The 23,917-nt window shown below is 39.8% G+C and overlaps 1 protein-coding gene across 1 annotated transcript in view; it reads right to left on the bottom strand.

Moving 5' to 3' along the window:
* Positions 1–23,917, bottom strand: part of LOC103273632 (threonylcarbamoyladenosine tRNA methylthiotransferase-like) — a 235,262-nt gene that overhangs the window by 23,703 nt on the left and 187,642 nt on the right. Inside the window, exons 5-6 of the mRNA XM_008071068.1 lie at positions 5,454–5,537; positions 2,394–2,558 (exon numbers count right to left, since the gene is read on the bottom strand). Coding sequence (XP_008069259.1) covers positions 2,394–2,558; positions 5,454–5,537 — 249 coding nt within the window. The remainder of the gene's footprint in view (positions 1–2,393; positions 2,559–5,453; positions 5,538–23,917) is intronic.

Here is a 23,917-nt window from a genome sequence, read left to right as displayed (position 1 = left end):
ATGAGGTCTCGCCAAGGTGCCCGGACTGTTCTCATACCTGTGGGCCCAGGCAATCCCCTCATCTCAGCCTCCCAAAGTGCTGAGATTACAGACTTGAGCCGTCACGCCTGACCTACCATCTACTTTTAAATCCTGTAAAAATGGAAGTTACTCTCTTCCTGCTTAGCTTGCTTTGGTTCATAAGGTCAGCAAAAGCATGTGTAATACGAGGGCAAACTCACTCAATAAGGCCTTTTGACTCCAACAAATTTGGCATATCTTTAAAAGCTGACAAATAATGAAGAGTAAAAGCATGTTCATTAATTTATAGGCTGTCACAAATGGTAATACAAGACCTGTTTGATGAGATTCCCTTAATGTAAGTATTCAAATCAATAGTCCTACCCCTTTGGTCGCAAGCATGCTGTAAGTCTCTATTGCCAGAGGCCCAGGTGAACCAGCAGCCAACTGCCCTTTTTCCTCTCTTTACCTAGGACTTTTGGGTCATACCGGCTCAAAGTTAGGCTGATGGCAGAACTGATGATATTTCCTAGGTTAAAAGAAGGGAGGGGAGAGTAGTAAAGCTTGCTACACAGAATTTAAATGGGGCTGCCCTTTTAGAAGGTGACTTTATAGTTAAGGAACTGAAGCCGGGCTCAGTGGCTCAGCCTGCAATCCCAGCACTTTGGGAGGCTGAGGTGAGTGGATTGCCTGAGCTCACGGGTTCGAGACCTGCCTGGGCAACTTGGCGAGACCTCATCTCTATAATAAATCAAAAAACTAACTGGGTGTGGTAGCGTGCGCCTGTAGTTCCAGCTACTTGGAAGGCTGAGGCGGAAGGATCGCTGGAGCCCAGCAGGTCAATGCTGTGGTGGCCAGGAGCGGCCACTGCACTCCAATCTGGGTGACAGAGTGAGACTCCAACTAAAAAAAAACCCCCCAAAAACCAAAAAAACAAAAATAGTTAAGGAACTGAGAGAGGGACAACACTTTTCTTTATTTACGTATTATTAATAATAATATTTTATCATACTATCCTTTCCAATAGGCATACATGAAGGATTTAACCAGGCAGGGTCTTGGAATAAATAATTTGCCCCCTACTGCCCCTTGTTGAGAAACACTTTTCATTGTGACAATTTGTGCTATATATGTTACAAAACTTATTACATAGAAAAACAAAAAATAAAAAGATAAGCCAACTTCTTTAAAAAAATTTGAAGTATTAACTAATGCATTAGAAGCAAAATATCTAGCAATATAATTGCTAGATTATACTGCTCCTTCCTGGCCAACCATTCTAACCCTCGCGTATGATTAAAAAAAAATAGCAAGAATTAAAGATTACACTTATTGAGTTTTAGAGTTCTCTTCTGGTTGTGCAGGCTGACACACCGGGCAGGGTTTTGACAAAAGCTAGTCTATGTCAGTCCACTATGGATCAGATGACCGTACATGCAGACCTTTCACATGTACTTGTCAAGCACAAGGAAGGTGTCACTCCTATCGGACACAAGAGTCCAGGACCACAATCGGTGAGAATATAGATAACAGTAGCCTCTTTGTCGCTATTCCCAAAGTGAAGTTATACTTTATTTTGATGAACATGCCCTTGTAATTTGAGAGAAAATATAATACAGAGATTAAAACAATTTGGGAATTACATGGCCAGATAAATATCAGCTATCTTTTCTCCATACATTAAGTCATTGCTATATACATTTTTTTGGAGCTCTTAACAATTGTGTTGGAGAAAGGACATCAAATGATGCTTAGAAATGTGATACACATTTTCATTTCACACTCCATCAGCTTTTACAACTGTAGCTCAATGAAATGTAAGAGAGAGCTTGGCAAACAGCCATATTTACCAAGGTATAAAATAGGGGTCAGGTTACTTTTTTATAGAAAGAAAAAACATGTTTAATTTTCACTTCACATGACTAAAGTAGATATTCAGCTAACACCCTACAGAAAGGCACCATAACTGCATATACAACTTGGCTTAGTGCCCATTCAGCTATAGGTTTTTACTATATGATAAACAGCTTCATAAGGCAAGAAAACATCCCTTTCCTCAGCCACTTCCACTCAGAATCTACTGACACAGAAACACACCAGTTCAGATCATTTTCGATGTTAAATCTTTCACCTGCAAATAATGACTTTTACCCTCTACTTCTAGCCTGGAAGCAGAAACAGCTTATTCCCTTTACAGGCAGAGAAGCAAAGCTACAGGCATCAGCAAAAACACATCTTTCTAATTCAGATTTCAATCTGTCAGAAAGGATTAAAGCCTCATGCATACATAAAAAGGGAACTATAAATGATAACAGAAACATGGTGTGGAATCACTGCACTTCCACAGCTGCTGTTTTACTAGCAGGGTAGAGAGGAAAGTATCTTTTACTTACCTTTGTTAAACCTGAGACTTCTCCCTTTGCTAATGGTTTGGTGATGGATGGCGTGTATACTTTGGCGTCTGATACTGGTTGCCCTTTCATAAAATGCTTTCCTGATTCATAGATGTCCACTTCGACCATTTTCCCCATGAACGAGGGATTCTTTGGCACTAAAACCTTAAAAAAATTTTCAGAACTCTTAATTTTTAGAAATAAACATTTTATTTTAGAACAGCTTAAGATGTATAGAATTGTTGCAAAGACAGTACAGAGTTCCTATATGCCCCACACCCAGTTTCCCCTAGTATGAATATCTGGTTTGTCACAGTTAATGAATCAAAATCGATATATCACTATTAACTAAAGTCCATCCTTTGTTCCGATTTCCTCAGTTGTCCTTTAATGCCATTTTTCTATTCTGGGATCCCATCCACAGTGGGCTCCATTTTCAAGGATCTGGGGATCCTGTAGGAAGGGAAGGCATTTCTGAGAAGGGCTCCTGGGTTGCAGACAGTGCTCTTCTCTTGTAGGACGCCTGCTGTTCAGAGGCATGTGGACGGCAGACCTGGGAAATCCCCCAGCAATCAGCCTGCCACTTTTGGACAGGCCTTTGATATTCTGCTCTTGGCTGTCCCATGCAATGAAGGAAACTGAGACCATACTGATGAAAGCCTTATACTTTTAATACTTTCCAAGTTAGCTGTCAGAGTCACGGTCTGAGGAGACACTTCAAATACAGGCCTGCGTGTTTGTGTGTGTGCATACATATGTGTGTTTAGGGGAGGAGGAAGAACACTTAAAAGCAACCTTTTCAATAACCAAAAGCCTTGGTGTTTGGAGCGAAATGACTCCTGTAACTGACTGCCATTCATTTCTTTTGCTCTGTTGGAAAAAGCAAGTGTTTGTTAGCCCTGGGAGCCTATCTCCACATAGAACCAGATACTCTGAAGGGTACTTTGGCTAGTTCACAGGAAACTGTCAGATGGTCTCTTTCCACAAGAGACTACTGATAAAATGATTTGTTTACCTCCTGCAAACGTTTCCTCTCCTTTGGGACTTCTAGGTGGTGTGTATGCACGATGTCTCCCTCACACTTCTATTTTAGCGATGTAGCTACTTGACAATCTTTTCAAGTCAGGATCCAAAATAAATAGGCCAATTCTAGTCCAGCAATACTTTTTGATATCCAGATACAATCTCCACTTCTGGAACTCATCTTATTTAGAAGAATAATTCTATGAAATCTCTGATATGCTTAGTTGTAGAGACTAAAAGTGAGATGAGAGCCAGAAGGTCCACAGCCAATTTCTCTGAGAGGCAATACTGGATCTCGGTCTTTCTGAGTTTGATTTGTATGACTACTGAGTATACTGCTTTGCCGAAATACAGGAAAAAGGTCACCTGGGTGGTGAATTACTCATGGCAAGCAAATGAACTAAAAGAGTTTTAGTATTAGGATATGAAAGCCCTTTTACATCAGTTTTTATAAAATAAGAAAATCTCTAGAGCAAACGGTCCCTGGGAGATTTGGTCCTATTCTGGGGGAAAATAACCCTCCTTGATCTGCTGCCTTGATCTGAATGAAGGGCTCAGTGTTTTTTCCTCCTCCAGTTTTCATAATTGGAAAAAGCCCGGCTGCTTTAAATTGGAGGAAACAGCTAATGAGGCATGCCACTGCCTTTAGAATGAAGGGAAAAAAGCTCCCCGCTGAGGCAAAACCCAGATGGCAAGAGAAAGGAGAGGGAAGAGGCAACCAAAATACATTAAGCTCCTCCCCAGGGCTGAGCAGAAGGCTGTCCTGAGCAGGAAAATGACTCTCTGGAGTCCATTAACAAGGAGGGAAATGGGGAAGAGACACAGTGCAAACACGGAGTGCGGGGAACCCTTCCTCAGCTGTGGTCTCTGGACAGAACACGTTTAGTCTGAGCTATGAAATGCTCCCTCATGCTTCCCGAGGACCTACTGCCCAGTGTGAGATGATTCCATGTGGAACGTCAATGCTGAAGGCCTCTCCAGCTCCTGCTGTCCTACTTTCTAACACAGGCAGCCTGCTTCCCTTGCCCATCCTTAAGTGACTGGCCCTAAGTGTCTTCCCAAGCTCTAATTCCAGCCCGGACCCATTAGAAAACATGCTCGCCTCTTACCCAATGAGAAAGTAACAAAAAAAGCAGGAAATTCCATCTAATGTTAAGAAAAGTTAATACAATCCAGAATGATCCATGAAAATTCCTATACCCCCATGAAGGGTCTCCCACCCAGGAGGGGGGCATCCCATCTTTTCCTTGGCTGTGGCCCTTGCAAGGGTCAGTGCCTGTGAAGGAGGCACTTGGTTTCCTTCCATCACTTTTGAGTTATTTCCTGCCTACAGGAGTAGAATCCCAAATGCTGAAACAGAAGTCGAGTTCCTGCTTAGATGGGCAGGGACGAAAAGGTGGTATGTGTGGAGCCCCTAGGTGGTCTCCAGAGCTCTCAAGGTGGACTTGATCTTCACACTGATTTGCAGAGTTGTCATACAATTTGAGTTGAGTCCAAGGCAGAGGCTCTTTTTCCTCTGTTCCCAGAATTTTTATTCAGGTAGAACGTAAAAAAAACAAAACAAAACAAAACAAAATACTAAACTAAACAAAACTGAAAAAAACCAACTAACCAACTGAAAAAAAAAAAGTGTGGGTGATGTGCCGGGGAGAGGAAATCCCTGCCCTTTCATGCTGATGTCGCCCATGCAGACATCCTTCCTGTCGTCTGAACACAACTTTCCCCCTACTTTGCCAGGCAGTAGAAATTCTGGCATAGCACTAACTGCCTGGTTCCAAACTCCCAAAAGCCTAAGGGTGGTCCTGTCAAAGATTAATACAGACTAAAACACACTAAGTACACTTACTTCTTTGTGTAGAATGTATTGTAGAGTAAGTCACAAAGATAAACCCCACGTTAGCCTGGCTGGCTTGATACTATAAAACAGCCTTGTTGTGACAAGATTCAGCCCTCTCTCCTTTTAAAAACCCTTTGGTTAAACTTTCAGAGTTCTTTCTTGCTTTGGAGAAAACTCAAGAGTACTGAAGTGCCTCTTACCTGCTCATAGAATCGATTGTGTGCAACATAAAACTTGGAATCAAAAGATTCTTCTGTTACTAACACTTGTTGTTGTTCACCAATCTGTGGAGAGAAGGGGAGAAAAAAAAAAGAAAGGAAAGATGAGGGCAAACACCTGAGAATCCAAAAATAAAGGTCAGCCCAAAGAGGTCTAAGCCTAGTAGTGCCCTCTTGAATTTAAAGTAGACTCTAGATTGCTAGTTATTTAACAGCTAACACTGTTCAATCATGGATTCAAAGTTCTCAAAAGACATTAATTGCGTGGCAATGTAAAATGAGCATAGTACAAACTCTTATTTTCTTACATAACTATGAAACAGAACTTGATCTTATTTCCTCCTTCAACATAAGTAAGATAATTAAAGCTTCTATGACATACAAAAATCTTCTAAATATCACTTTGTTTCTTGAAACAGAGTTGCAAAGCAAGCCAGAACAAGCTGCTTCTAATCCAAATTCATGAAAATATTTTGGCAATATGAAAGAATAGTAATAAACATTAATTTGAGTTATGAGGGATGTTAACACTGAAGAAAATGCCTCCAAAAACTAGTCATTAGGCCTTTGTACCAACATTTCACACATTGCATACAATTCTGAAATTACTGATTCATTTCACCCAGTTGTTTACTTGTTATATACATTTTCTCTGTCATAGGCAACTGTCTCTTTGCTGTAGCCATGACCCTGTGTTCATTTATTTATTTTTTTAAAAGAGAAAAACAGCAAAAATATGGAACTGTTAATTTTCTATAGGATTGATCTGCATTTATCACCTAAGCACACATTTTTAAATAACAAAGAATTAAACCAGCCAAAACAATGGTTAAAGAAATGACTATTCTAAAAAAAAAAAAAGTCTACTATTTCCAAGTTTATTCTACTGTGAAATGTTGCACTTAAAATATCAATTACTCTTTTTACAAGGTTGTCAAAATGTCTGATGTAGCAAACCAACTGTATTGAATGACTGTGGCCAGAATTATTTTTGCCATCGCTACTTAATAAATACAATCCATGAAATTAAAGCACATTGGCAAGATGATGTTTTAAAATTCCTATTCTCAATTGTAGGGACTTGTCACCATGATCTGGCAGTTGCCGCGTAGGAAACATAAACACAGCTGCACTAAATAGACCACCTAACAATTAAAAAAAAAAAATCAAACTCCCCTCTCCATCATACAATGCCAATACCTAAATACACCATAATTTACTACATAGTTTACTATCTTATTCAAAATGGAGCCCCCTCAGTCAAAGGTTGCAAGGTCTCTGAGATACTTATCAAAGACTCTTTTTACTCCGTGAAAAACAATGAAAGTCCTGGCAACATTAATCCCTTTAAAAAAAAATCAAGTAGCAAAAAAGAAAACTCCCCCACCTTCTACTTGAAGTTCAATGGCTCTGTTTATCAAAAAAGACTGGTGAATATTGGGTTTCACTGAAGTACATTCTTCTGAAAGAAAACTTAGAATGTTTGCACACATTTCACAGTGTGAGTTGCTTGTAACTTAGGGTAAGTATCTGTTGATGGTTCTTAAGGAAATCTGCAATTACACTTCATCTAACATAAGTTTTCTGGAAATTAATCTAACAACAATATGAAATTGTAGAGACACTGAAAACGTATGCTGCTGCTTATAAGAATCAACGTGGACAGTTCGGTCATCATTTCTGGGCTGTTCTATTTCATCTGGAGATAATAATGATGACGATAATATATACAGAGTTAGAAAGACTTGCTATATTTATACAGTGGAGAGCTGGGCTTTCAATCCATCAGAGAACTATTTGTAGGTGAGTATTTAACTCTTATTGGTCAAAGAGACTTGGGAGAACAGCTGTGTGCAGTAATTTATAGTAGCAAAAACCTTTCCAGTCACCCTATTCTTGTCTTCAGCTAAGGGCTTTTTCTCATTTATGCGACCCTTAAAAATCCTAAGAGCATACTGAGCAAAAAAATGAGTTTAAGATCTAAGAAGGATAGGGTTTTGTTCAAAAGCTGCTGCAAGCTGGGCTTGGTGACTCAGCCTGTAATCCCGCGCTTTGTGAGGCCAAGGTGAGTGGATTGCCTGAGCCCGCGGGTTCGAGACCCGCCTGGACAACTTGGTGAGACCTTATCTCTACAATAAATCAAATAACTAGCTGGATATGGTAGCATGTGCCTGTAGTTCCGGCTACTTGGAAGGCTGAGGCAGAAGGATCTCCAGAGCCCAGCAGGTCAAGGCTGCGGTGGCCGTGAGCATGCCACTGCACTCCAGTCTGGGCAATAGAGTGAGACTCCAACTCAAAAAAAAAAAAAAGCTGCTGCAAGCCATTCCACCCACTTAAAAAATTCTATATATATGGCAGCTGGGTGTGGTGGTGCTTGTCTGTAGTCCCAGCTACTTGAGAGCCTAAGGGAAGAGGACTGCTTGAGGCCAGGAGTTCAAGGCTGTGGTGAGCTATGATCGCACTACTGCACTCTAGCCTGGGCAGCACAGCAAGAACCTATCTCAAATAATAATAATAATGATAATAGCTTTCTTCAATTTTTTTTGAGTCAGAGTCTCACTCTGTCGCCCAGGCTGGAGTACAGTGGCAGGCTCACAGCCACCACAGCCTTGACCTTCTGGGCTCAGGCAATCCTTCTGCCTCAGCCTTCCAAGTAGCTGGAACTACAGCTGTGTGCCACCATGCCCAGCAAATTTATTTATTTACTGTAGAGACGAGGTCTTGCCTGTTGCCCAGGCTAGTCTCAAACCCATGGGCTCAGGCAATCCTCTTACCTTCGCCTCCCAAAGTGCTGGGATTACAGGCGTGAGCCACTGCACCCAACACTTTCTTCAATATTTTTTAATGACTGAAGTCACATTGAAATAAACATCAACTCTAGGAGAATCAACTATCTCAAATATACAAATCAACAATGAAGTTAAGAAAGGGGGAGTTCAGGGAAGTTCTGCAAGAGGCAGCTTTGCCTTGGTGACAATAAAGGAAACTGTGAGCTAAGTGAATGTTTATAAACCTCAAGTCTCTCTCTCTCTTTCTTTTTTTGTTTTTTGTTTTGAATCAGAGTCTCACTCTATCGCCCAGGCAGGAGTGCAGTGGTTCTCTCACAGCCACTGACCACTGTAGCCTCAACCTGCTGGGTTCAGGTGATCCTTCTGCCTCAGCCTTCTAAGTAGCTGGAACTACAGGTGTGCGTCACCATGCCCAGTCAATTTTTAAATTTATTTATTGTAGAGACAAGTCTCATCAAGGTACTCAGGCTGGTCTTGAACTCCTGAGCTCAGGCAATCCTCTTGCCTCAGCCTCCAAAGTGTTGGGATTACAGGCATGAGCCACTGTGCGCCTGGTAAGTCTTTTTTAAAAATAGACCAACTCCCCCTATGCTTCCCAACTATTGTCTCCTTAACCTCATGGGGTTAAAGACTCTCTTATAAGTGTAATCGTCCTGATTGGCTATATCCTTAAGAGTGCCTCTGCTATCAGAGTGAAGAAGTTCTCATCACAGAGAAAAATGCAGGGCATCTGGAGAAAGAAGCAAGGCTGCAGATCTTCTGAGGCCTCCAGGACCCCACTACCCAGTTACCTATTATTCTAAGGGCAGAGATCGTTCTCTAGAAAGGATCAGTCTGGGCCAGGTGCGGTGGCTCAAACCTGTAATCCCAGCACTTTGGGAAGCCGAGGGGAGTGGATTGCCTTAGCCCGAGGGTTCAAGACCAGCCTGGGCAACTTGGCAAGCCCTCATCTCTACAATAAATCAAAAAAATTAGCCGGGTGTGGTAGCACATGCCTGTAGTTCCTGCTACTTGGAAGGCTGAGGCAGAAGGATTGCTGGAGCCCAGCAGGTTGACGCTGGGATGGCCATGGCATACCACTGCACTCCAGCCTGGGTGACGAAGTGAGACTCCAACTCAAATAAAAAAGGATGAGTCTGTCTTATAAAGTGATAGTAGACATCGGTGTTTCATGCAATATTATGCTGTATTGACACTTGTCTGACATTCTGCTGAGAAGCAGACTTCTAAGGCCACCTCACCATCACTGACAGAACCAGCTAGAGCTACCAACAGGAACGCAAGAGTATGTCACTTTGAAAACGAGACAAACAAAATCCTGTGAATAAGGAAGAGGTTGAAAATTATGGTTCTGGCCAGCCTGGGTAACAGAGTGAGACTCCAACTCAAAAAACAGAAAAAAAAAAAAAAAGAAAGAAAGAAAAAAAGAAAATCATGGTTCTCACAGAATTTGTGGCTGGCAGCATGTTATGGTTTATCCACCAAACTCATGTTGAAATTTAATTGCCAATGTAATGGTGTTGAGCGGTGGTGTCTTTAAGAGGTGATTAAGTCACTAAGATAGGTTACTGTCTTTCTTGAGAGACTGGGTTAGTTATCACAGGAATGGATGGGTTTCCACACAGGAGCAGGCTGTTATAAGGTGAGGCTGCCTCTAGTGTTTACATGCCCTTCTACTTTCTGATGTAAGTTGAAGCTCTCACCCAGACGGACCTGGATTTGGACTTCCCAGTCTCCAGAATCATGATCCAAATAAACTTCTTTATTAATCACTTAGTCTTGGATATTTCTCTGTAAATTACCTAGTCTTGGGTATTGTTATAGCAAGAGTTCACTGTCCAGGTGACAGGCACCCTAGAAGCTCAAACCTCACCATTATGCAATCTATCTGTGTAATAAACCTGCACATGTACCCCCTTGAACCTATATAAATAAAAGTTAAAACATAGACAATGATACAGCACATTGTAGCTGTTCAGCAGAGATGATAAAGACACAACAGAAATTGTTAAGTCCAAAGGATGATCTTGAGGGTGACTTCAAAAACAAGCATAAAGAAGAAAGTGATTTGTATTGAGAAGAAGGGTCAGAAGCTGAAGGATATAATTCTAGCAGAATCCAAGGTGGAAGAGTCTGAAGAGAGTTCTTCAAAAGCATCAAATGTCACATATTTGGGTTGGTCAATAGGGAAAGGGGACACAGGGTCTGATTAGATTATCTTTAAGATAAAAGACTTGATTATGATTTGAGCCTTCACTTTCCCCATCTAAAAAATGAGAGGCTGGTAGAAGTGGGAAAGAGGTGAGGAGAAGAGACTAGGGCTAAGAGGAGGCCTCTCAGTTCTGAAGTTCTAAGTCATGGCTCATGGTGAGTTACAGTTAGGAACTGATTTGCCCACAGATTTCACGGGAATCAGATGAAGGAACTTACACTTCCTTTAAGAACAACTCTCTCACACTGAATTATTTCCTCTGTACTCACTTCACTACAACAACCGTCAGCAGCACAGAAAAATATTTCTGTGACCACATGTGGAGATTTCTCCCCACCACCAAGCAGTAGATATCAGTTGGATGTCCTCCAATTCAATTCTGACACTATCTGCCTAGAGAGAGTATCAGATCCCACAGGGTGAGGCCTCAGTCTCCAAGAATGCCCCCTTCCACACCAGTCACAAGTCTGGGCCTCTGGAACTTCTGACTAGGATTCCCACGACCCCCTCCTTGGGTTTCATTAATTTGTGGGAGCCGTTCATAGAACTCAAAGAAACATGTATGTTTACTGGTTTATTATTAAGGATACTGCAAAGGTATGGGGGAAGGGGTAAGAAGCTTCCATGCCTTCCCTGAACACTACCTTTCAGGAATCTCCATGAGTTCAGGTGACTGGAAGTTCTCTGAACTTACTTTTCTTGGGTTTTTATGGACACTTCATGATACCAGAACTACACACCCCCCCCACCCCCCCCACCCCCGGTGTATAGGGTGGAACCCTCTCTGTGGAGGAACTTAATACTTACAATCAGAAAGCCAGGGGAAGATCAGAGTCCTGCCTTGGGGCAGGTGAAAGGAGAGCAGGAGAAGTTAGAAGAGATTTTGTTTCTGAGGCTGCCCCTGAGGCCCCAACACATCTACGGTTATAATAAAAGACAGTAGCAAGGGCTGTGGGAGTGTGAACCAGAAACCCTGAGCAAAAACCGTCATCTATAGCACAACACCACAGTACTCTAAATCAAAGTTCTTTATCTTTTTTTAACAGTAGATGTAGGCTTAGAGCCCTCTGTAAATTACAGCTACGTTCTTGCTGCATTTAAACTAACAACTTGATCTTAGTAGCCACCAAGAAACATTTATAAAATCTCTCAAAAGTCTATCAAGTGACTTGAGGAAGTCTGTCAAAATCTCAACAGAGCCCTTTTTTTTTATCATCCTATGAAAGATGTCCCTTCTTCTTCTGATTTGTTTTATAGGTATTCATTTATAGTTGGTTAAAGAAAATGATGTTTATTTAATTTCCATAACATGTTAGAGCTTAAGAGTTTTAATTTCTTCAGTTTCCATTTACAAAGCTTTGACCTTCAGGACATCTGTCAATAAAGTAACTTCATTCTAGCTATTGAAAGCAAGAAATGAGCCTTACCTTCATAGCTTGTTCTTTTATTGAATCTAGCTCTGTGGACTTTTGAAAGTGGTTATTGGTTCTGCTACCTGCTTTAACAAGCTAGGCATACTTTAGAATTTATTCATCAACTGTAAGGAGAGAAAATAATTTTGTCCTAGGATGTACAGAACTTCATTTAGTCCATTTTAACCTTATTTAAAGACTTTTATATGAAAAATAAATTATAAAAATAGTCTTGTAAAACTATTCCTTGCTTTCACAGTTTGTGTCGTTAAAGTGAAGGAAGGTGCAAGGAGAGACCCACAACACCCTGTACTGCTGCTGACCTTGCAAAGCTGTTGGGAAATGCAGTCCCAGCTGCAAAAGAATGAGTGTGCTCCATGTTCTAGACCTTGTTGAAAAAATGACAGGCTCTTATACTTTTTTTTTTAAAACCACTAAGGCAGATAATAAAGGCAGTATTCCCCCAGACAGACAAGGACTGTAAGAACTTGGAGGGGGCTTAGAAACCTCTCTGACTTCACAGGATGGGAACTAAGGTCCAGCCAGATGGGCAATTTGCTCAGTGACAGTGGCAGAGAGAAGCAAAGGAAGTCTTTGAACTCTTCTCACTACTCGATGCCTCCTATTTAATTGCTAGCTGTAGAAAACTTGCAACATCCCGGATCTCATTCTGCAGTGTACGACTTTTCCTTGAGTCGAGAAACATCTGTGATAAACAAATAGCAATGTTTTTTAAATTCAATTTTTGGGTAGATTTTTCAGTATGTTACATAAGCAGCTAGCTGTGTCATTTGTGTCATATCTATGCTTAAATTTCCCAAGTGCCTGGAGTTGTGAAAAACATCAGTTCTAACCATATGGCCAGAGAACGCAGATAAAACACACACTTGCATTTAAAAAGCAGTGGTTTCAACAGAATTTGGTTGCTGAAGTAATGCTCATCAAGTATGCTCTATTTCGTCATTTGTTCTAAAACAAACAATATTCTACAAGGCTTTATAAAGATATAAAGACAGAAACTGAAAAGGATGGTTTGAAAACAGGCGGACATTATCAAAATTAAACAAAGACAACAGAGTATTTGGGGTAATTCCTTTAACTCAGTAAGCAATGTTACTGGCATAAGTACTCTTTGAACAGGAAAAAGCAAAAGGTTTGTCTTAAACTCATATATGGCTTGAAACATAAACTATGCAACGTTTACTTTTCTCTTTATTTTTTTTTCTCTTCTCGCTTTTGCTTTACATAAACAGAAAACTTGAGATGTGGCTTTGGAAAATATAAATGTCAATCTAATTTCTATTCTGAAGTGTTGAGTAACAAAAAGATCTCAATATAACTGTTTAGAGTATCAAAAATAATTCACAAAGGACAGATATCTATATATTTGAGGACCTGAATAAGATACACATTAAGTTCTTGAAAACAGTGGTAAGGTGGTAAAATTATTTTGCTTCCCCTGAAGAGTTTCTAATAATTACTTTTTCTGTCCATTCTTTTCCTAAGGCAAAGAATGGAGATTAAAACACACATATCAAAAGTTCTTACAATCATTTACATCACGGTCCTAATCAACTTGAATTTTATCTCTGTTTATCCTACAAACTATTCTGATATGCTACTTCTGCAGCTAACCATTTTTTTAAAATTGTAGATAATAAAATACAATTTTTCTACCTGACTGGTTTCTGAATGCATGACTCTGGGAAATGTCAAATGTCTTTCTTTAGCTCCAAATTAGTTTTTTTTTTCCTTTCCCTAAGCTGCCTGGAACATGTTAAACACAAGGCTGTGACCTTAAACTCTGAAATAATATTTCTAGTGTCTCTGCACAAGCCTGCCCTCACATACACCTTTAGACTAATTACTGCAGTGTAATGTTGCCAGTGAACCGCTGTAATTACACTTGGAGAAAAGTATGGTCTTGTTCTTTCCTAGCTAATGAAAATGATAACCTTTCCATTTTGATTCATCATTCACAACAGGCAGAGCATGCGATGCTGGGTCTCCAGGGTATACAGTAATTTTCCTGACTGTTTATGCACACTTCTATTTTCTGGCCCTGCCGAAGCTAGAATTAAAGAACCAGGCATACTTATGCTAAAAACAGTCAGCAGTAATAATAGCAATAACATTAAAATTTAATATCATCCTTATTCCACAGTGCCATTCTATAATGAAATAGGGCCATGACACAGGAATGAGTGTCAAAAATGATGATAGCACAGAAAACAAGTAATAAGCCTCTAAGTCCATTGTATTCAAAATGCTGGTCATCAGTTTATTGGTTGGTCTACTTAAGGATTCTTGAAACAAGACGCTGGACAGTTTATTCTCAAATTCAGACTGCTGTCTGACTCAAACAATGGTAAAAAAAAGGCATTCCACTGGATTTATAACAAACAGTATCCTCTGTGTGAAAAAAGTACTCCTTAGCTTATTTCTTAGCTTGGTAGGAATGAAGGGAAAGAATGTTCCCTTGAAGCAGAATATCCATACTTTTAAGAATAATGATCATAGCCGGGCTCGGTGGCTCAGCCTGTAATCCCGTGCCTTGGGAGGCTGAGGTGAGTGGATTGCCTGAACCCGTGGGTTCAAGATCCGTCTGGGCAACTTGGCAAGACCTCATCTCTACAATAAATCAAAAATTAGCTGGGCGAGGTAGAGCGCACCTGTAGTTCCAGCTACTCGGAAGGCTGAGGCGGAAGGATCGCCGGAGCCCAGCAGGTCGAGGCTGCGGTGGCCGGGAGCAGCCACTGCACTCCAGTCTGGGCGACAGAGTGAGACTCCAACTCAAAAAAAAAAAAAAGAATAATGCTTATTTATTAATTGCCCTGAATATCTTAGTGGGACTATTATTTCTTCCTTGCATTTCAGAAATGCATAAAGAAGTAGGAAGAAAAAATGCAAAACCGTTTGGCTTTTTGAAAGTCTCTTCTCCCACAGCATGGAAGCAAGATACAAAGACCAGACCCAAGGCAGTTCTACTGAATCAAATCAGACCACAAAGTTTCTTCTAGCAAGAACTCCCTTATGCTTTTTTCTTCAGTCATTGGCTGATTTTTTTCTAGCCCTTTGTCCATGCCAGTAAAAGAAAGACAACTCAAGGTAGTCTCTTCCCAGTTGGGGACTAAATACCATTCTTAATCACAAAGTTATTTTTATCTTCTAATCAAGAGCCAACAGTAATAGCAAATAGTTATATAACAAATACTGACTGGAACTCTTTCTAGCATCAGGGATCCAAACCTAGTGCTGACTGAACTTCCCACTCAAAAATAGCCAAGTTTTAACCACCTGCTTGTGCATTCTTGGTATTAGCAGTGCTTTGGTATAGATAGCGCCTATAATGCTTTTGTGGACTTTTTTATTTTTTAATCTAAGAACACGTAATATGAGAAACTCCCTCTCAACAAATGCAAACAAATTGACCCTCATTATCACAGACCTGGCACAAGTAAATCAGAGCCACCCCCCCACACACACACTGAGCAAGCTCTACCATGCCCAGGCAGTATGGTAAAGTGCTCGCAACATTTACAATTAAAGTCTTATGGCCAGGCACTGCCAGTAATATCTACCTATGAAATCTGACTATTGGATCAAGTGGGACCAATAAGGGATATGCGTGTAGAACTCCTTAAAAGCTCAAACCTAAAAATTGAACATAATCTCCATTCACTTCCCCCTCCTGATCTTTTTCCACTGGCCTCTATCAGTCATCACTTGGCAAGTCTGGGCCGATCTTCTCTGATTGGCAGATTCTTATAAAAGGGTGTACTCACAAAAGTATGTTGTACACCTTAAATTCATGCAATTGTATTTGTTAATTATACCTCAAAAGAAATGAAAAAAAGAAAACCACAAAATACTCAGAAAAACATGATTAGCCATATCATCTGTTGAAACATTTTTAATGTCATGTTGCCATAAATGAGGTTTTAAATACCGATTTAAGAAAATTAATTTCTATCAAGAAATGTCATTAACAAAGTTAAAAAGAAAACAGAAAAAATTGCAAATATATATGAGATATATATGATTTTTACATATTAATGACGTATTATGACACATTTCATGAGTCTTTAAAAAATAGTAAGAAAACAATAATGCTTCCAGGGGAAAAAATAAACTGCTGAAAAGCAATTCAAAATAAAAAACCTAAATTATTCATATACAGTACATATGTGAAGAAAGTTCCACCTCACTCTCAAAGAAATAAACACTGATTAAGAAAATAGCCTTACCTCCACAAGTGAGTAAGATGAGGTAAGAATACTGGGCTGTGAGTGTACTGGAGGAAAAAAAAGTCACACTCCTCTCTACCCCAAAGTGACCATACTTAATGGGGCACCTTCTTGGAAGGTGCTTGTAGAACTTTTGTTTCACAAATGGCACAAAAAGTAAGCCAAATGAAAAAATTAAGAAAAGCAAAGGCTGCCTTTGAGAGAGAGAGAGAGGGAGACTGAGTGTTTATGTAATCTAGTAATCTGTAGTAAACACTTGCCAACTCCCCTCACACCTTCTTTGCTCCAAGTCCTCATTCCAAAAGTGTGGAGTGATAGTTCCTGAGTGCCAGGCTCCTCAGTGGGCTACACTTCTATACACATTATCAATGGCAAAAAACTCAGAGGATTTCAAAGAAAGATTCAGACATTGGCAGGAAAAAAAGGCGTGGGTGTGGTACGCAGGACACTTTCCAATTATCTTTGTGGTAAAAAAGCTTCTTTTCAAATATTAAAATATGAGAGAGGATAAATTTCTAGCTCTAGCCTAGCCAGCCTCTAAATGCACATTTAAAAAATCATGAACTGAGAGCTAGAGTGGATGGAAGGGAGGAATTAACAGATCATTTAGTGTAGACTCTTCATTTTACAGATGAGAAAACAGGCCCCTTAGAGATTAAGTGACTTGGTCAAGGTCATATAGCTTGTAATATTTAATCCATAATATTGCAAATGGGTTTTATCTTGACAGCTGTTTTAGGCAAATGGTGAATTACTAAATTATTTCAAAACTGCACCAGCCATGTGGGCTACCGGACACTTGAAATGTGGCAACTCCAAATTGAGATGTGCTATAAAATACACATCAGCATGTTTTGAAACATTGACATGAAGAATGTAAGATATCGCATTAATTTTTACACTGATTATGTGTTTAAATAATAACACTTTTGATATTGTAGATAAAATAAAATATATTATTAAAATTAATCTCATCTGTTTCTCTTTAATAATGTGACTACCTGAAAATTAAAATAATATCCATGATTCATATTATATTTCTACTGGACAGGGCTGCTCTAAAACATTATGATGTTATTCTTAAAGATTTAACAGAAATCCCCCATTTCACTATTTTAGAAAAAAGAACCATATTGCTCATTAAAAAAATATTTTAAAACTTATCACAAACATTCTTAATTGCAGTAATCATGTAAATGCAATGTTTTAGGAAAGAATGTATACATATCCATAAATTGTAAAGGCAATTACTGTAAAAGCTATTATTTTGAATAGCTAAATCACTCTTTTTGACCATTAAATTATTCTTGCTTCCAGTTTTCTGGTTGACCACAGCCTCCCTAAAACCATAGGGCATGATCAACTTGCTTGTTGTTTTTAGGGAAATCCAGGCAACCAAGGAGAGGTCATCTACATTTTCCAAACTGTCATTTTCCATTTTGTCTGGCTGCAAAAGCAACCGTATAAAAAACAATGGTGTTTGAATTTAAAAGGCAGAAGCTGATCGTTCGCAAAATCATATTTAAAAGAAAGCCAAAAATGAATGTCCAGAATACATACTGCCTTTGGTAAGATAAATCTTTCATTACCCCCATTACCAACAAATTCAGCATAGATGTGAGCAATAAATAGCACATACAGTATAGCCCACCATCTTTCAACCATTTGCCAGTCTGGATTGAGGCTGAGGAAAAGGATTAAGCAGAAATCAAAGACAGCCAAGCTCTAATGGTGTCTAATTAGCATAACAAAAGACACTGCCACAATCTTTCAGCAGTGGGCAATACATCTCATTAAAGAAGACTGAATAACGATTCTTCTCTCCTGCTCTCCTGCTCTCCTGCTCCCCCACCCCACCCCCACGCTTCTTGGCTTAGCTCTGGGAGCCCTGAGAGCTCAGCCCCAGCCTCGGCTTTATCCGCCAGGCTCTCGGGCTGCAGGGGAAGAGCCCACTTGTATCACTGTGCACCTGCATCTCAAGGCTTTATTCCGATTTCCTCTCCTGCTGTGAAAACGTAGCAAGTCCTGCTAGGCAGTTTATGGGAATATAGTATTGAGAAATGTCAATGATGACCTAAAAAAAATGAATACTAGTTTCCCCTAAAATGTCTTTCTTTAAAGAAAATTCATCTGGTATTTGTTTCTTTTTACCTATTGTTTTCCCCTTTAATATTACTTCACTGTGGAAGCTCAACTGAAATTCCAACAAATTGTACTGTACCCAGTAAGCAGCTGTGTGTATCCCTCACATGCATAGATATATGCACACATCACGTCATTTAAATGGGACTACACTGGTCCCATTTACACTGGTTCAGACCTATCCTCTCTCCCTAGTTTCTTCTGATGATAGACAAGTGAGAAAGTATATGAAATCCAACGTGGAAATTGAGGTTGCAGTTGAGCATGTGCGTTGTTTTTGTATACACTTCAACTAACCAAGAATAAAAGACTCCACTTAAACCAAGAATTTAAAAAAATTCTTTCAAGGTGATTACTAAGAAAGATGAAAGTTTTAAGTCATCCTAGGCACTTTTTCAAATCAATCTACTTTGGGAGAAGGACTGAGCGGGGAGGGGGAAGAAAAGGACATAGTTATATAGTCCAAACAGTTTCCAATTCAGAGCCATATTTTTTGATCAGTAACACCTTTCAAAAGGGAATTTAGTGTGAGGGCTGCTTTGATTTTTTTTTTAATGGCCTCTCTTGCCAAACACAATATATCCTCTACTTAAACCTGAACACTGCCATGTCTGCAAGTTGTTCGAGGGAAAGCTGTTTACCACAGATGTAGATAGGAACCACTGCAATCGCTCCTGAGACTAAATAGCAGAAACCAAGCCAAATCAGGAGTAGCTGGGAAACCCTACTGAACCGTATGTCTGGATTTTCCAAACTGCCACTGCATTGCAGGAACTGGAAGACCTTGAGAATATACAAGTCATTAAAATCACAGACTGGAGACCCAAGGTGAGACATTTTAACGCTATAATGCTCTGCACATGGTAGTATACATTAAAATAAAACTTGGAACACCGCAGATTCTAAAACATCCCTCTCTATGTGGTGAGCTATTCAGCATTCAATAGTTGGTTTCTACCTTCCATCCCCCAGGTGGAGTGGATATTTTTATCCTCTTTCCCACTGAATTATTCCTGTTTAATAGATCATATGGTACATATATACACACTGCATGAACACATTTTTTTACTTCTTGCCTATTTCTACCTTTGTTTTGTCAAAAAGTAGCAGGCAAATGTAACACATTACTATGAATCTATATTACTTTGGATTTTAAAGTTCATTCACAATAATTTTGTATTTTGATCCCCAGTCAGTGATTAGATCTCTCATAACAATCATGGTCCCAGTGGGTAATTTGGGACCATCTTTTTCCCTTTTCAGACACAGCTGCAGCCAGGATAAGAGCGTGAAGATAACTGATCAGGAACCTCCAGTTCCACGTCTGTCACTAACTAGCTGCTTGACTCTAAGCAGATCATTTCACTTTTGGGCCTCATTCTCCTCATCTGAAAAAAACAAGAGGATGGAGGGGCATAAAATCAACCGCCTGGAAAACTACTTCTGGCTCCCATAGTCTGCGTTTCTTAATTAAGAGAACCAGCAAGGTGTCCTGCAGTGCATGCACAGTGAAAAGGGAGGCTCGGCTGGCTGCAGAGTGGGTGGCATGGGCAGCACCCTCTTCCCCCCATCCCCTCCTCATGGACATGGTTAGGGGCTGGCCCTTGCCTGACAGCTTGGCATGAGTCTCATTACCAGTGTTCCTTCCTTTTATTCCAGCCTGGGATCGACCACGTTTGCCAAAGGACGAATGAAAGAACGAACAGAAGTAACATTTGGGAGATTTAGTGCACCTTCTGAAAGACATCATTAAAATAATTATGTGACTTGCGTCTTGAGTTGTCTTCAGGTGAATAATCTGGCTTTTGGGAGTCAGTGGTAGGACTAACAGTACCAAGGAAGTCCAACAGTAGGTGCTGGGAATGATTCCAGGAGGAGCTATTTTAACTGAATTCCAGCTTTGCACACATCCACCATTTACATAAGAAGACAATCTGTGAGCTGGAACACAGTCATGACTTCAGCATTACTGCTGGTCATCTTTATTCAAGTCGAGGAGATTTTAAGAAAACCGCCTTGGGGCTCTGTCCAATTACAGTTTTAGAACAGGGGTAACTTTTAGAAAGCAACACTGCATGGGTATTTCACTAGTTACTTGGAGTCCAGATTGTTGTTAAACATGCTAACAAAGCAGAAAACTGTAGGAGGAATTAGGATCCTGGACCCCAGCACAGGTCAGCGTCTGGTGGGCATTCTGCCATCCCTTTGGTAGAACCCTGCTAGTAATGCAGACAGATCTCTTTTTGCTCCCTTTTCGAAGCCACGACTCAAAAAGATTGCAGAGAAGACAAAACGTATTTAATGGGAAGAAAGGAGGAAAATTTTCCAATACTGATAAATCTGCAATTCATTTTTTCAGTAGCTATTGGAAGATGAATTATGCTGGGGAAAGGGGAAAAAAAAAAAAAAAACACCCAGAGCAGCTTCCTGTCATTTCTAAAACATGATCCTATGTCTGCCTGAAAGAGTTAAGGCTGTATAAATATTTATCATTCTTCTTTCAAAAGGATAAGAAAAATTCCCTTTGCATACATGAATTTTAGATTGCTAGGCAAACATGAAGAGATGGTCAGGGGCCCATCATCTTAATGAGGATATGGTAATGATAATGACTTTTTTTTCCCCCCAGCATGCTTATATGTGATCAAAACCTGGAGATTTTGATTTTATACTAAGGCATGCACAGACCCAAGAATAGTTAATGCGTTTAGGAGCATATGGATGGGATGACAGGAATACCATCAAGGGCTTACAGTGGGACCAGGGTGAAAGATTCATTAAAAGTGATAAATAGGATATGCCTTTCTTAATGTTCTGCAATTGCATATTCAATACAGCAGGCCAGTGACTATGCATTTTAACTGTCTTTATTTTTAAGAGAGCTGCCAGATTTTAATTACAGATTAAACAGTTATTTGCAAATGAGTACTTCTTCATTAACATACCAGAATAATAATAATAAACAATTCTCTGTTACTAAACAGTGCACAGGACAGCATGGAGTTTAAGAACAGTACACGGATATAACAAGCACTACAGCAGGGCAATACTCTACTTAATTTGAGCAAACTGATTACCTTAAAATATGTTAAAGAAAATAAGATAGATGAAGACTCACAAGATTTGAAATTCCATGAGTGGAGATTTTGTTACTTTTATTTGTAACAATGTTCCTGGTGCCTAAAATAATGGGCGGCTCACAATAGGTCCTAAGCAAATATGTTGAAAGAACCAGTTCTTTTAATAAGTTTATAGTTGTATTTTTACAGTTATAATGTCAAGCACTGATATCTTTTGAAAAATTACTAAATTGGCATATTTCTCAACAGATTTAATTCTGTAACTTATTCTAAAGGCTTTAGAATAATTGTATTTTCTGTAACCAGCTTCATGACAAAGATCAACTATAATAATCTTATTTCATGTAGTTTTTTATTTTTCATTTTCACATGATTTTTGTTGTTTCCAATGCATAGAAGAAGCAAAGAGAATTTAAGAAACTTTGTTTCTTAAATTTAAGGATACTACGCAAGTTAGATATAGCTCCCAGGTACCTAGCTTCCTAGCCGTGTTCTCTATAGTATACAGTGCCATACCATCTCTTTGTTTCTTATTACGTGTCTGGAAGAAAGCATGGAATGTGCTTTTTTAAGAGAAACTAGGAGGTACCGTAATAACCACTTATAACAGATATTCTATCAATACAGTAAAGCAGAAAAAGATGGGAAATGAAAGAAGAATTTTCATTATCACTTTCAATTATCAGTAGAGAAAGATGGGAAATAATTAAAATATTTCTCAAAATGTCTATTTAGAGTTCTCTACTTTGTATTAGGTTACAAGATATCAATACAGAACTGCTAAGAAAATGATCTTTTAAATCAACATATAAGATTTGTGATTAGATCTCTGTGTTAGTCTGTTATGTGCTGCTGTAATGGAACACCTCAAGACTGGGTAATTTATTTTATATATTTCTTTTCTTTTCCTTTTTTTGAGTTGGAGTCTCACTCTGTCCCCTAGACTGGAGTGCAGTGGCAGCTCCCCTGGCCACTGCAGGCTCGATCTGCTGCGCTCCGGTGATCCTTTCGTCTCAGCCTTCCAAGTAGCTGGAACTACAGGTGTGCGCTACCACATCTGGCTAATTTTTGATTTATTGTAGAGATGAGAGCTCACCAAGTTGCCCAGGCGGGTCTTGAAACCGCGGGCTCAAGCAATCCACTCACCTCGGCCTCCCAAAGTGCTGGGATTACAGACTGAGCCACTGAGCCTGGCCTATTTATTTTATTTTAAAGATGTGGGGTACAACTCAGGTTAGGTATAAAAGTGGTCACTGTACAGGTAAAGTTTGGGCCTCCCTTTGGTCCCCATTTTGCCTGGTTTGAGATTAGGTACCCTTATTGAGGCTCTGTCCCCTCCCCTTCCCACTCTGGCAGTATCCCGCTACTGCTAATCCCTTTCTTATAGTATTATGCTAAATATTCAGGGTCTGCTTATGAGTGAGAACATGTGGTACACTTTGTTTTTGTGATAGATCACTGAGTATGACAGACTCTAAATCCATCCAAGTTGCTGGGATGGACTGGGTAATTTGTAAAGAAAATAAGTTTATCTTCTCACAGTTTTAGGGGTTGAAAAGTCCAAAATCAAGAAGCTGGCATCTAGTAAGGGCCTTCTCACCGCATCATCCCATGTTAGAAGGTGGAAAGGCAAACAGAGGGCAGTAGAGGGACAGTAAGAGGGGGTTGAACTTGTCTTACTATAAGGAATCCCATTCTCACAGTAACACTAATCCATTCAAGAAGGCAGGGCCCTCATGGCCTAATAACCTGTTGAAGGTACCACCTACTGACACTGCCACATTGGGGATCTTGGGGATGGACTTTGGTAGTCCCCTCTAAAACTCATGCTGAGATTGAACTGCCATTGTAACAGTGTTGAGAGACAAAACCTTTAAGAGATGATTAGGTTGTAAGGGCTCTGCCTTCATGAAGGATTAAGGCCATTATCATGGGAGCAGGTTGGTTATCTCAAGCACAGGTGTCTCTCTCTTTATGTGATCTCTCTCTCCCTCTCTCCCTCTCTGTATCCCTTGCTCTCCATGTGATCCCTCTGCTGTGTATGACACAGCCCGAAGGCCCTCACTAAATGCCAGCGCTATGCTCCTGGACTTCCCAGCCTCCAGGACTGTGAGAAATAAATTTATTTCTTTGTAAGTCACTCAGTCTATGGTATTCTGTTACAGCAGCACAAAAAAGACTAAGATGAGTTTCCAACACATGAACTTCAGGGGACACATTCCAATTATGGCAACCTCTAAATTGACTTCAGCCAGATGAAGTTATAATGGGCTTTTACTGTTCAGAAGTTAGTAAATTTCGGGAAAATGAAAGTCAGATATGAACAGTCCTTGCTTGCAGACCACAATCAGAGGATAAAACCACAAAAGGTTCTTCAAAAGATGTAATTGTTTTTTGCTTAGGGGACATACAAGATGAATAAAAACCAACAAAATTGGTAGCCTGAGGTGCCACTCATACCTAGTCAAAAAAGTATGTGGGAAGAAGTTTTAAAATTCAAAATGTTAATTCAATTTTCTTTTTTTTTTTTTTTTTTGAGTTGGAGTCTCACTCTGTCACCCAGA

Source organism: Carlito syrichta, unplaced genomic scaffold (genome assembly GCF_000164805.1).
Source record: "Carlito syrichta isolate Samal-C Ts95f unplaced genomic scaffold, Tarsius_syrichta-2.0.1 Scaffold314110, whole genome shotgun sequence".
In the NCBI taxonomy this organism is placed as follows: domain Eukaryota; kingdom Metazoa; phylum Chordata; class Mammalia; order Primates; family Tarsiidae; genus Carlito; species Carlito syrichta.
The sequence above is the reverse complement of the archived record's forward strand: the minus strand, read 5'-3'. Positions and strand labels throughout refer to the sequence as shown.